Below are 15,185 nucleotides of genomic sequence, written 5' to 3' on the forward strand. Positions count from 1 at the left end.
GATGTTGCTAATAATGTTTTTGCAATATAGTATTATTCTAAAAGTTAAATGTTCATAACTAAGCAATAGTTAGTATTAGCCTACATTAGACTGCAAAATGTCATTGTCATTATAATGGTGATTGGTTATGACTTAATATTCATCACCTTAGTCTTCATAGTATGCATTCCATAGGCTGTTGGCATTATGGAATAGAAACATTAGTATATTAGTATGTTAATACTATAAAAGGACTGCACATATAAATTGTTTTCCTTGATATATATGCTCTCTCTCTCTCGCTCCCTTACACTTACACACACACACACACACACACACACACACACACACACACACACACACACACACACACACACACACTCTTTCTCATGAGCTGCATCACAGCTTTAATATATTGTAGCTTACATTCTGTGATGCCCTTCTCTTATATACATTTATATCTTTTAAGATGCTTTGATATTGAATAAGGTAGTATTCCAAAAACAGACATTCTTGTTTGTAAAATGAATCAATTCTGCAAGCAAACAAATGATCTTCAACATAGAGCTGTAACACACAGTTCTGTTCAGTTTTGTAACACGAGGTGGTTTTGTTAAGAAATATTAACAAGGACAGCATATTCTTGGTCTTCATTGTGCAGAACCGAAGGAGACAACCATCCATTAGCACTACAGTGTAGTACAAATAAGGGAAGCCTTTTGGTGAGACTTGGAAACCTGGAAAATATTCCAAATATCTTCAAGAATAGAACTGCCCATTCCTATTTCCTGAACAAAGATAAGATTAATAGGTATACCTTCTGAACATGCTGCAAATGGCTGTACATGCTACAGAGGAAGCGCAAACAGCAAAAGTCTCTATTTTAAAAAAAGTAATTTACCACCAGATCACGGAATTCAGTCAATGAATTTTGTTACCCAAAAATAATTTCAATGTTATCATATCTGAACACAGCGATAACTCTCTATTTAAGAGTGTCATAACTTGATAATACATGAAACAATTTACTTGATAGAAGTCTAAAGATAAAGTTAGAGGTGCTGTTATTGAGCAACATGAGGACAAATGCATTTCAGCTGACAGCCTTATAGCTCACTATATTTTAAGAATCTTAAAAGACCAAAAATCGATTGAGAGAACCAACAAGAAAAAGGAGCATGTCATCAGAAAATTAGACAATTAAGCATTTTGAGTTATTGGTTGTTATTGGTTTTGTATTGGAGACATTTGGGATTGCTTCAGTGGCTCCAAGGCCATGATAAATGATAAAGGACACAACAGGCCTTTGTCATATTCTACATCCCAATAAACACAACACGGTGGCCATGGAAGTTTGGAATGTGCTGAGGTTTTTATAGAGAGTGGGTGCCATTTAATAAAAATGGGTGTCATTTAATTACACAACCAGCCAGTCATGCTGGTGATATTGAAAGTACTAGTTTATCTACCAGGTATTGTATAATAGCATTATCAGCACTGTCAGCATTTGAAATGAAATTAGGACATATGAAATGTCTTCTTGTAGAACAAATGCAGCAGCCAGAAAATGCTGATGTTAATGCATTGCAGTTCATTATTAATTTGACCATAAACATCCACAAATTACATGACCAACCATACCAGATTTAATATTTTATTTGTGATACATTATTTACACACAATATTTTTTTCCAATTTCAAATATACACATTATCAAGCAATACAGACCTGTGATTTCAGTTCTTCAGATAGCCTCTGTATTCTTCAGATAGCCTCTTTGTTTCACAGACTAATCGGTTGTCCAGAAATTAAGAGAGTTCAATTTTTGGTGCTTTACTGCGCAAACAAAACTGAACAAAATGAACAAGAATAAGGTGAGATGTGACTATATCTCTCTCTCCTTGCATCAGCAACTTATTGACATGGATATATTTTTGCATCATTTTAAGCTTAAGCCAGAGTACACTAACTAGGCAATATTTACTTTAATCTTTAAATTTAATTTATCTGATTCCTTCACAAGATAATACATAGAAGTAATTCATGTTAAAGATAATTTCTTTCATTACACACATTACCTTGATCATCCAGCCTATGAGCACAAAGCCAGTTATAATGCATATTTGTCTCCAAATATTTAGTTTAGCAGCTTTAATCAGTCCGATCCTAATGTCCCTTCTTCACATAGATGCAAGCTTCTGAGGCATCTAAGATATCATTCAAACCATAGGATGTAATCCAAGGGCATGCTCAACTATTTAGATAATAGGATAAATCCAAAATAAGAAGTGATTTTTAAACTTTCTACCTGCAGCTCTGCACAGTATCATCTTGTTAAATCTATGGGATGGGAGAATGCCGTCTCTTCCATGGATATGTTAGAATTTTTCTGTAACAGAATAAAATGTGGGCAGCAGCTCTTAATTTTAAGGGATATCTGTACTCAATTCTCCATTTTTAGTTTAGATATATAATGGAAGCTTGAATATTTGCTAAATGTACTGATTATGACAGAATACTTTTTAAAGGTTTAAAGTTCCAGTCTATATCTTCTCTACATGGTAAGATGAGCTTGCTAGAGTATGATGCATAAGCTGACTGCATTTGTGAAAATGAGCAGCACTTAGTGGTAACAGACAAAGGTTTCTTCTGTTTCCCATCATGTCTTTTCAGGAGTGGAAAAATACAGAGCACCTGCAAGACATTTCATTTGGCAAAAGTAACATGATGGCAAAATTAAAAATTGTGGCTAGTACGCCAATGTAATGAGTCCATATGTTGCACAATTTCTGCTTTTAGGTGATGTATATGTTGCACAAGTTTAAATATGAACCACAACAATCTGCTAGCACAGATGCAATTTCAGTTTCTGATGCTGTTACAATCAGTGCCATGATCACTTTCACTCCTAGTAATTTCATATTGTGCAGGGTCATATAAAGGAACGATACAAAAATCACACGTTCCCACTCATTCTTCCAAAATTATTTCTAACAGTCAAACAGACAAAGGTCAGCAAAAACAATAAATAAATATTAATAGCTTAACTGAGTTAGTTAGTTTTGTTTACAGTATATACAGAGAAAAATCAGAACAAAATCCTCTTTCAAGTGTAAAAGCTCAGTGTCCACCATGTTGACCATTTTTATGTGATCCACATTCTTTTAACTTTATGAATGTGAAAGAGACAGATAACACATCCCATCAACCTCTCCTTCATTCAGTTTGTCACTACTCATCCAAAGTAAGGTTGTTCGCTCTGAAAATTGTAGTCTGGACAGACCTTCTGCACCAGCTTGTAATCAATGCTGAAGAAGGAGATAAAAATACAGATGACTTTGAAGGGTTTGGCGCAAAGCCAAGCAGCATGGGATTGGGTGTGCTCGGTGAAGCAGGTCTGAGATGGGTCATATAGACAGGGTTTGGGCTTCTTAGCACGGTTGGTCTTCTCATACTCCACACGACAGTTGAAGGTTTTGATGTCCTTGGGGTCGATGGTGGACTGGTGGGGCTGGTGAAACTGGATTTCTGGGTGGTGAAGGGGACCCTGCTGTTGAAACACCTCAAACTCCACCACCTTTGAGGGTGGAACGATGCTGACGGACACATTGCCAAGGCTGGAGGAGTTGTGACGGAAGTACACAGTAAAGGTGCCATTGACATGGTCCACAATTTTCCCCGTCACCAACAGGTTGAATTTAAGGGTCTTGACGTTGAAGAAGAAGTCTCCCCAGCCAAAGATCTTCTTGGTCTTCATGGCAGTTTTGAGGGGAGGCTTGCGTTTGGAGCGGTAGCCTGTTTGATCCAGAAGCAGGGACTGGTTCTTAGCCCAGTCATAAGGATTCTGGTAGCTGAAGGTGGGAGGTTTGGACTTCATGGGAGCCTGGTCCATAGGGGAGAATATCCTGGAGGTCTGTAAGGGCGGCTTAACGCCTCCTGCTGCTCCAATGCCCCCTCCACCACCTACACCATATGGAATGGTTTTCAGGATGGTCCCGGCTGCACCTAGTTCCAGGTAATCCAAAGATTTGCCAACCTGTTTTTCTAGGCCATGCACCTAAGAGAAGACACACAGAAAGTAAAAATATTAACCATCAGTCAAAATGAGTTTCTTTACTACAAGTGCCAAAAAAGCATGGAATAAAAACTTTCACACAATGTGAAAAACTGAAATAATAAAAGAACGGGTTTGTAATTCACATATGCCTTGATTCACCTTCATTTATCGCTTAATAATTCACATGTATTACTGAAAAGTGTGATATTGAATAATTCATTTAAGAAGCCCTGTTGCTTGCTGAATGTGTATTATCCTATTCAAACACAGAACACAGTGGGCAAGTGCTTTCCATACAGCTCAGCAGTGAAGGAGAATGATTTCCAATCTACATGTGTTTTGACAAAACACAATACAAAGTACATTTACCACTGCAAGCCTTTGAGTAGATGCAGTAATTCCAATCAGTGGAGAATCAATAGAGTTTTGTGCACAGAAAGCATAGTGCTTCATACTGTAGCCATGTTTCACAGTTTAGATGGTCCAGATTTATTCCTTACATGTGTTTCACATATCCAGTGTAGAAAATCTAGATTCTGTAGCCGTTTATTTTCCTCAAAATCTTAGAAAGTTCCCATGAGCTCTAGAAATCGAGTTGATTAAAGTTTCTAGGAATGTTATGCCTGTGCAAGCTCCACTACACCAGCTACTGCTATGACCACTCTCTCATTTCACAGGGAGTGCACCTGATAGCTCATACTCCACACACTGATCCTGCATCCAGCACTCCTCATGTCATTTCTACTTTTACCATACATTAATGCTGTTGTCATGGTTGTACGTAAACACAAAGATAGAAGGGCAACCACCTTTTGTTCTGAAACTGGTTAGTTAATCCAGTGTATTGATGGTTCCTGAGCTGAGTTATTAGATAGAAAGACAGACAGACATGAAGGCAGGCAGGCAGGCAGGCAGACAAACATAGATAGATAGATAGATAGATAGATAGATAGATAGATAGATAGATAGATAGATAGATAGATAGATAGATAGATAGATAGATAGATAGATAGAAATGGAAAAAATTCCATTTCAAAATGGAAAAACATAAGCGCAAATAACCAAAATAAATAATTAGCAAACTTAATTATAAAAATAAATAAAGAAATATGAAAATATAACAATTATGCAAATGAAGACAAAGGCCACAGAATAATGAGAATGAAGAATGTGAGTGACTGTGTAGTAGGGTGTATTGTCAATGTGGTTTGAAAATGGAAAAACATAAGAGCAAATAAAATAAACAATTAGTAAACCTACATTGTAAAATAAACATAGAAATATAAAAATAGAATAATTATGCAAATGAAAGTCCACAGAATAATATGAAAATGAGGAATGTGTTGTTTAATCTTCTCTCAGCCATCAAGTGCACACGCACACACACACCACACACACACACACACACACACACACAAAAGGAAAGGAAAATTCACAAAGGGAAAAGTCTGAGAAGCATCACACAAACACACACAGACATTCGCATGTTCACTCTCACACTGACACTTCAGACTTTAAGTTTGTGCCAATTCAGAGAAAAAGCCTTCATTTAGGGTCAGAGGAGTACCAACGGCCCTGCCGCCAGAACTGCCCAGAGCCTATCACTGAAAAACTCCACTAATGGATAAACAAACCAACCAGGCAATGTCATAAAGCTTTCATGTCCTTCCTCTCAAAGTTCACCAGGGGAAGCAGCCCCTATCTTATTCTAATAAAACTTAGACATTTTGAAACACACACTTCCATGCGTGTGCTCATCAGTCAATGTAAGCTGACACCAAATTCATGTCGCCATTTGTAGCAACATTCTTCAATGCTCCTGGCGATGCCTACGACCATTCAATTAATTTAAATCACGGCCTCTTCCTCTACCCGTCTTTCAGACTGCCCACATCAGGGGAACTGATCGAAGTGGAATAAGTGGGGGAATATTGATCACTGGCCCAATAGATTAAAAAAAGAGATGGTGATGAATGGGTATTGACTGGATAATGACTCCAAGTGGATTTTAAACAGCCAGTTGCCACTGAACACAGATGGAAGAGAACTTGATACTAACCATTCAGCCGTGACTCAGAAATGACTAAGATTGAATATGCATAAATGAATGGTACATATTAATTAATGTAAAAAATAAGAGTGTAACATTAAACAAGTAAGTAACATAAAGCATCAAAAGAAATTAAGTTAAAATAAATTCTCAAGGGAGATTGTGTTTATAATAAAAGGTGTGGGTAGTATTCATTTTCAATACACAAGCAATATGTTTAACTTTGGAACTGCTGTGTTCTTGTAAAAAAAAAAAAAAAAAGGAGATGATTTCATGCATCGTTTCAAGCAGTGCTCTACTATAAAGCAGCACAGGAAATGCTCAGGCACCTTGGCGCCTTCTTGCACTGACGCTCTGCCAAGTCAGCACAGCTGAGGAGAGCCATCTTCTGATGTGCCATCTGTTATATCAACCCCTGCCCAGCTCAGCTCCAGATCACCATGACAACAGGCACCTACCATGCCCTTTGACTCCTCACCTTTGACCCCTACTGACAGACAAGAAAATCCAAATGGTCTCTGTTCTCTCACACACACACACACACACACACACACACACACACACACACACAAAGGAAGCCTTCCCTACCCTGCAATAACTCACTCATCACTTTCTCAGTATCGACTATCTTTAAATGGCAACTAACATTCCACTCGCTATTGATCAGTTATGATTGCACAACACTGCATATTGATTTGGCCACTGTCCCACAAAAGGCAACTCATGATGCACAAGATTAAATATGGAGTTTTAAATAAGCATTTCCAGGTCAGGCAAAGGGCAGGTACACAACTGATCTTACCTGAATAAACACCACATTGCAAGTTACTGTGGATTGTGCCATAAGTTCAGAAAACAAAATATGGGTGTGATACCTCTTTGTAGTTGGTTTGTCCCCACTTCACTTTTTTCTCAGCAGGGAACAGAAAAAAAGCAGAGTGGGGACAAGAAGTGACCTAAATACTCTTTAGTCAACTAAAGGAAATGCAGAAGGGTTAGGGTAGTGTAAATAAGTCATGGTAACAATTAAGCATATAATTACTGAATTTCCCTCCATTTACAGTTCTCATTCTACAAAATTACATTGTTCTCACTCTCTCTCTCTGCACACACACACAAAGGAGGACAGCGCAATAATAATGAGGGTAACTGTGTTCAAGTCCTTCATACTATGCCTATTCAGCATGGTTCACCCTCCCTGGGAGACACACACACACACACACACACACACACACACACACACACACAAGAACAAGAACGATCGCTGCACATCTGTTCCTTTTCCTGCAAATGTTTCTGCCTGAGTGCTGTCATGCCATAATGAAGTGTTCGAGGTCACGCTTGCCAGCCCAGTTTGAGGTCTCCTCTGCTCAATGGTGGTTTGAAGGGGGATGAAGAGATCTTTTAGTAAGGACGATTGCCTCCACTCTCTTGTCAGCAGTGTTGCTGCCTAACATTTCCCCATGCTAACAAAGCATTTGGAAACTGCCTCTGAATGTTGACTCAGTACTGGAGCAGACAATAAAAGCTATTCAGAACAAAAGAGACTTGCTTTTTGCAAAATAGGCTTTTCTTGGTTCACCTGATATGCAACAACTGCATGGTCTAACATCAGTGTACAGAGGTTAACAAAGCAATCAGCACTGAGTAAAAGTACATAGCCAAAGTCTTTGGGAGTGTTTTTGAACATTGTCTGTCCGAAGAATGCTGCTTTGCAAGATTATTCAGTTGAGTAGTCTCTACATGGATGAAACCACAGCAATAAATCTTTGAGCGAGGTTGAACCAAGTTCAGCTTTGTCGTTAGCTGTTACTCAACTACATGCATTTACAGCTCAGAAGAAAACAATACTTAGTATTAAATGGAAATATAGTATCTTTTACAACAGCAATATAAAACGCACCATGATTTACGATAGTGTCTTTCCTTCTTATACATCATCATCATCTCGTTTTCTCTCCCTCTCTATATAGAGATAATAACCTAGTGAGTCAAGCACAAAATGTAGTAATCCTTGAAGCCAAGCTGTGTATACATATGTAGGTCTTGAAGAATTTAATATAAAGACAATTTGATTACAGTGCGTTTGAGAAAGTTTATAGGAGGAAAACGCTATTATTGGGGATGAGAGAGGCGAAGAGTGTAGAGAGCATGCATGCTCCTGAGCACGAGGGTGATAAATAATCGCTAACTTCATCTGAGTGTCATACGAGCAAAACAGTATCTCGACAAGAGAGAAAACCTAAACGCGTGGAGCCAGTCATGGCTTGAGGTTGTCGAAAAGGCATGGGAATGCAGTGTTAGTACCATGGATCACACTGTGTCCCAGAGTGTTCACTGGTGTTGCCAAATGCAGACGCCATTAAGACACCTCCACAATCCTGGAACGCTCAGGATCGATGGCCACCATGTTAGGCTGAGTAATTTTGTCGCACTCGCACTCACAAAGCACAGACAAGGTAGGGATTTACTGTAAACAAAAAAAAAAAAAGCATGAGAGTAGAAAAGCAACAAAAAGAAATGACACAAGTAGAGAAGATGCACAGCTCCTTAATTAGTGCTGTCAAGCCATGTTCTTTTGTTCAGAAAAAAAACCAAAAAAATGGAGATTTAGAAGGGCATTTGGTAAATGAGGAGGTGCACTGAATAAGAAAAATGTTTTACCATTTTTCACTTACACTCCTTTCCTCTCTCTTTTTCTATCTGTCGCTCGTTCTCTCCACTCTCAAACTCCATTTGTGAGTTTCCAGTGTGTCTACACTGACATGTTGCTCTTCCCAAAGGACTGATGAGAGCATGAGTACCTCTTGCTCTCTCGTTCTCTCTCTCTCTGTCTGTCTCACACAGTCTGCCTGTTCTTTTCTCTAATTGGAGTTTTATTTTCCACAATCAATTCATTTCAACTCAGCCTCAGACACATTGATCCTCTGTCAGTGACACCCCACACAGGGCGTTTGTGTATGTGCACACAACCCACCACAGGGTCTAGACACCACAATATGGATACAACTGTGGGGGACTGAACATCAAAAGGCATTTTCCTGAAACTGCAATCTAAATAGTGGAAGTTTTACAATGTGCAACTGCATATATGCTTAAACATGTTTGTACATGTTTATGAATGTGCATAGTTTTCAAATAATTTCATCTTGTAATATACCACTTGTCTTTTTTCTTGTTGTCCTTTTACTGTTTAAAATTTTTAAAAATAAATGCCACTTAACACAGCAACTGACATTGGGTTTTTAAACAACAGCATTCAACACTGACAGTAGTTTTGAGTTTCTTTCTACAGCAAGAGACCATTTTAGACCAAAAGGCCTTTAGTTGACCTAATACTGGTTGTCAGGATTTACTGTGCAGAATGAAATGACAAGAGGGGGACAAAGAGAGAGAGAGAGAGAGAGAGAGAGAGAGAGAGAGAGAGAGAGAGAGAGAGAGAGAGAGAGGGAGAGAGAGAGATTAAATTAATTTATATTAATTTGGGATTGAGCGCAAAATGCAGGCAGTGGGATTGAGAACAAAATGCAGAAACTTTTTTTCTTTTATTTTGTATGAAACCAAGTGTCTGGAACTGACATTTAATTATGAGAAGCAAAATATAGCCCAAAGGGAAAGAGATAAACCACTGTGGTAGAGAAGGAGACGAGAGAAAGTAAGAAAGTTAGACGGAGGGAGAGAGAGAAAGAGATGGTTTTGCAGTCCAATGGTGTCGCTGGATTATCATGAAAAAGGAAGCGGCAAAGTCAGGAAGTATCAGAGAACAGAGAACTGGAACTGAGACTGATAACACTGTGAAAGAAAACGCTATGGAGAGAGAAAAGGAGAGAGAGAAAGAGACACTCGTAGGACAGACAGAGACTCGTAGGACAGGCAACAGTAAAGGGGAGGGGGGATACAGAACCCCCCCCCCCCAAAAAAAAAAAAGTTTTTTTAATAAATAAATAAACAATTTACAAAGTGAAGGACCATCTCACGCATGGCACCAGAAGAAGCCCAGCTCCTTAATTGTTGCTGTCGTGCCGTCTTTTTTCCAGTACAAAAAGAGAGGCAAAGAGCATTTGGTAAATGAGGGTTGCAGTGAAGGGATAAAAAAATGTGCATTGCCATTTCTCATGATTGGTTCTGAAAGGAAAGAGTCTCATTAAAATAAGCCCGTTGTTGTGGCTCTTGTCATAACACAAGGCTAATGATGCTAGCAATTCGAACTGCAGCCCACTCACAGCATTTATGACTAAATCCACACTTCTTCAGTGCTGCTTTACACAAACTCATTGAGTTAATTTAAATGTTTCAAAATCCTTAAATAACCGTTTACACAAAGTTCTGTAAATCTTATCCCATAATGTAATGGTTCAAATAATTGCTGTATAGTTATATTCAGCAGTTCTAGAGCATATCATCATATTCTAAAGAAAGTTGACTTACATCAGTTACAGTACTTTTACAGTAGCTCACTGGATCTTAACAGCATTAAATACACTAATACTATTTGACATTACAGAAATTTATGGCATAACAAGAGAATATTCAACCTATCACATACAGACTCATAAGCTGCCTACAAGGTTGCTTGTTGATTTTACTGTAATGGAATCACGATTATTATATAGAATTGGCTGGTGAAATGATATTTTGTAATCCTAAAATCATTTAATTCTATACACACACACACACACACAGTGTGAGTGTGAGTGTACCAAGACATGGGATGGCATGAATAGACCATAGTTCACTCTATAAATGAGTCTGTGTGTGTAAGCCTATACTGGCAGTGTGGCAGCAGCTACAGGGAGAAAGGTCTCCACTCCAATCCAACCCCCCCACCCCACCAGTCTAGCTGACCTACACCTGTTCCACCTGTCCAGAGCCGACCCTGCTCACTCCATCACACCAGACACAATGCCAGAGTTCACGGTCTGTGTGTATGTGTGTGTGTGTGTGTGTGTGTGTGTGTGTGTGTGTGTTGCAGGTGGCCAGAGAGAGTTTGGCATCTCTACATGATGTGACTTTCACCTCTCTGGCCAAGGTCCACTATTTACAGACATGCAAAGCACAGAGAGTATGGGGCAGCCAGCATGGTGTTACCATGAAACCACAAAGAAAAGGTCTGATTACAGCATTATAGGCAAAACATGTTAGCATTTCAGCTTAGCACACACAGGGACTACCACCTAGCACACTGAACTGGATTCGAACATGTGCTTCAGAATATACATAGCTGAATGTCTTATACACTATATGACTTAGCTTCCCATTTTTTGTGATGGCACTTAATGTACTGTAATGCCTTTTGTGATCAGCTGTGGGGCTGTAAACCTGTGCATTAGAAATGACTCTTTAATCACAAAAAATATCAGGACATGCACTTAGATATAAACCTTAAAGATAAACCATTAAAAATTAGAATGCTACCTCGAGGACAAATTATATGATGATAATTAGTCTTTGTTCCAAGTTGTATTAAGTATAGTTATTGCCACCTGTTTAGTCTTTATTAGCACAAAACTGGCACTGACCTGCATAGGGTCATACATCTTCTTAAACATCCAGTTATTCACCAGCCTCATGTATAATAAGATGCATTTTAAATGGGACCTATTATGTTTTTTCAGGTTTCATAAGTGTGTTTTATAGATTGTTGTGCATGGTCTGCAAAGTTACAAAAAGTACATGCCAGAGTGAATAACGCTCTTGAAATGAAACCAATTTTCTCAGCTTCCTGAAATACTCATTAGAATTTCAGCCATTTTCTTTGTTACAAGATAACGCAATCTTGTAACACGTTGCATATTGACCACCTAACTGCAGATCTGGGATGCCCTCACACAACACAGCAAGTACGTGAGGCTAGGAAGAGTTTGTTCAGTTTTGTAGCAACGTGGAGAAGATAATGTGTTCTACATTTTGAGGGCAAATCTCCTTTGTATGCTCTGCCGAAGGTAGAACCACAAAGACGTCAGTGGTTGAAATTCATTTTTCCCACTGTTACAATTATTTTACTGTGTGACTGGCATGTCACTTGGGACTGCTTAAAAACCATGCACAGCTCAATGCTGGATTGTCGCTTCTTTTACTCCTGAAGACAATGTAGTTCCAACTTTGCATGGCCCAACAGAAGATTCAGTTTCACAGCCTATAAGTATGCATTAGTATTTAAGGATCTGTGATGTTTAAAGCAAACAAGGTAACTACTACGAATGTTCTACTGTGGAACTGTCAGCTCTAGTCATAGTGTCAGTGCTCAGCTGAAGGCCTTTTGGCTAATGAGGCTGACTTGACAACTATTCTAATTGTGATATAATGGTTTTGCTAATAAGCTGCAGGCCAAATTTTACCTAAGATTTTTTGGAAACATGGCAATGTTTTTTTTTTTTCAATCACTAGATGTTAAATAATGTCGAAGTTTGGAGGTTTTATTTGTGATTACAAACTGTAATGTTATGGTTGCTATCAACTGTTGCGGGACTGTGAACAACTTGGAAACCACCGGACACTATAATGAGTTCTAAGGCAAAGTACATCTTGAAAATATATTGTGCCTAAAAGTAAACAACACCAAGAGTTGGCCTACAGAAAAGTATGATGATTTTCAGTCTAAACCTTCTACAATCATAAACTTCGGATAATCATCTCTGATAAAAGTTCTGCATCGTTTTCAAGCGCAATCTGCAAGAAAAGAGAATGTGTAGGTGTGGCAGTGCGCTGACAATTGACCAGTCAGAACAGATTGGGTTCAACAGAAGAATGGGTCTTAAAGACACAGGTGCTCTACAGAATGTTTCAGAGAGATGGGGAAAAGAGATGAACAATATGAGAAAATTAATGTGGTTTTGGAATCTGAAGCATATAAATCTATTCTAGTAGACCCCAAAAATAAAATTAGGAATACTGAAAATGAAAATGTGCATAATAGGTCTGCTTTAGGTAGCGCCTACTTGCTTTATAATTTGCCTGGTTGGTGCGACAATTTTTGGACCTTACTGTGGGAAACACTCATAGTAAAATCTTCCTGGATCCACATAATGGCCAACAAAGAAAGCTGAACGCCTGTTCCAAACCTCTGCAAAAAGACTGACAGAGATATATTCAGAAAACTGGCAAATATATTTACAGAATAATATATTCACAGAGATATATTTATAGAGTAAAAATGCAGACAAGCAAGCAAGGGATTTTGAATATTATTATCAAGAAAGTTTGACATCTGTCCCACATTACACATTTACATATTACATACATCAGGTGATACTGAAGGTTTGGGCTGAAGGTATTGGTCCTATTGAAGTGTATGCATAAAAACATCATCTACTCCATCAAGGCCAGAGAGACTTTAGGCATTATGGTCATTATTAAGTCAATAATTTGTGTAAAATGCTTCTCTGACTTGTTTCCAGCTCTTCTAATGACCATTTACTCAAAAATCACAGTATTGTCCCCTTAGATTTTTCTAATGTGAGCTAGCATTGTGGTAAATGCCTCATGGCGATGGACATCGGGTCAATCAAAACTAAGTGAGTTTTCTCGTAGTAGGAATCATATCTGCGGATCTGCAGATTTAGTCTTTTGTTTTATAGCAGAAGACACTTCATGGACATAACTTGACTGAAAAAGAAATGCAGTCCTCATCCTACAACCTTATGTGTTATTGAAAACTCTATCAATATTCTGAATGGCAAGGATTTTTGGGGGCGAAAGAATACATAGTGGAAATCCAATAGCTCCTCATTAAAGCACAGTACTGTAGTGTAGCATGAAAATATCAAAGCGAATCGACTCGCAGCCAATAACTGTAAAGGTTTTAGGAAGAGCAGAGAGCTCCTTGACCTCCCCAGTAATCAGGAGAGATTGTCCAAATGCTAAAACACTGAAACATGACACACACATCACCAAGAGGTCATGGAAGAAAAAAATCATTAGAGGCTATGAAGGAAGAATGGTATTGTTTCCAGGATGTTCATTAGAATGAAAGCTGAAATGTTATGAATTAACAAAATATACAAAGATCTCTATTTCATGGGTCATGATTTTATTAGTTTACACATATACTATTTGTAAACATACACTACTAAAATATGTTAGCAGTAACGGGTGTTTTGGGGAACATTGTGGCACATGAAAATAAATAACATTTAGCACAAAAAATGGTTAAAACAAAAAGAGATTGTGTCAGGTCATATTGTCTTTTTTTTAAATTTCATTTCTAGAATTTCTCTCTCTCGCTCTCTCTCTCTCGCACGCACACACACACACACACACACACACACACACACACACAAATGTTTCAGGACCAGAACCAGAAACACCTTTACAGTCAAATTTCCCAGATAAACTGCAATTAGACCATTGAACAGGTGTTTAAATCTAATCAGTAAAGTGGTGGAATAAGATAATTGACTCTGCATTAATGTAATCTAGGATCATTTTCATTTCCTGTGCACTGCTTAGAGTGTCCATAAAGAGATCTATTACAATCTGATTCCATTATATCCCCTTCTAAGCAAGAGGAATGTATTTGTAAGGCAAGAGAAATGTCAGCTGAGTGTTCTGAAACCATTACGAGAACATGATGATCAGGCTCGCCAAGAAGCACAACTGGATCTTGGCCAATAAAGATCAACAGGATTATTTATTTCAGTTTGTTCATTTATTTATTTTACACTATATCTTAAAACAATCAGGCCTGCTTCTCAAGATTTCAACTATGTTCAAAATTCATATGAACAGTTTTTATGTAAGTCCCCTGAGACACATAAGTCCCATATTGTTAATTCCACACCAGGGATTTTGCTCATTTCATAAATTGTATTAATTATGCACACTGAATTCTACTGTTAGCATATTCTAACATGAGCAAGCTTCTAGGATGTCACAGCCTGATAGCAGCACAGAGAGACAAATCATCTCAGTCAGATTTAATCAAGTTACTTTCACCGTGATCTCATTCTCAGTTCTCAAAACTCAAAACTCAGAACTTCAAAACCCATGAATTTCAGCAACTGGTTTACGGTTTGTACAGTGCTGACTGAGAAACACAGGGCTCTCGGAGCATTGAGCAGTTGTGGCACGTTTGGCCCAGCCCCCTCTCCCGAGCCCCCC

General features: G+C 38.3%; 1 protein-coding gene across 2 annotated transcripts in view; it reads right to left on the reverse strand.

The window, feature by feature from the left end:
- Window positions 1-1,625: 1,625 nt before the first annotated feature.
- The window catches only part of LOC113577998 (neurexophilin-2), a 38,795-nt gene continuing 25,235 nt past the window's right edge, over window positions 1,626-15,185 (reverse strand). For both annotated transcript variants that reach the window (XM_027010944.2, XM_035524476.1), the window contains exon 2: window positions 1,626-4,036. In XM_027010944.2, the coding sequence (XP_026866745.2) occupies window positions 3,215-4,036 (822 nt within the window). In that variant the 3' untranslated portion in view covers window positions 1,626-3,214. The remainder of the gene's footprint in view (window positions 4,037-15,185) is intronic.

Source organism: Electrophorus electricus, chromosome 3, assembly GCF_013358815.1.
Source record: "Electrophorus electricus isolate fEleEle1 chromosome 3, fEleEle1.pri, whole genome shotgun sequence".
NCBI classification, from domain to species: Eukaryota; Metazoa; Chordata; class Actinopteri; order Gymnotiformes; family Gymnotidae; genus Electrophorus; species Electrophorus electricus.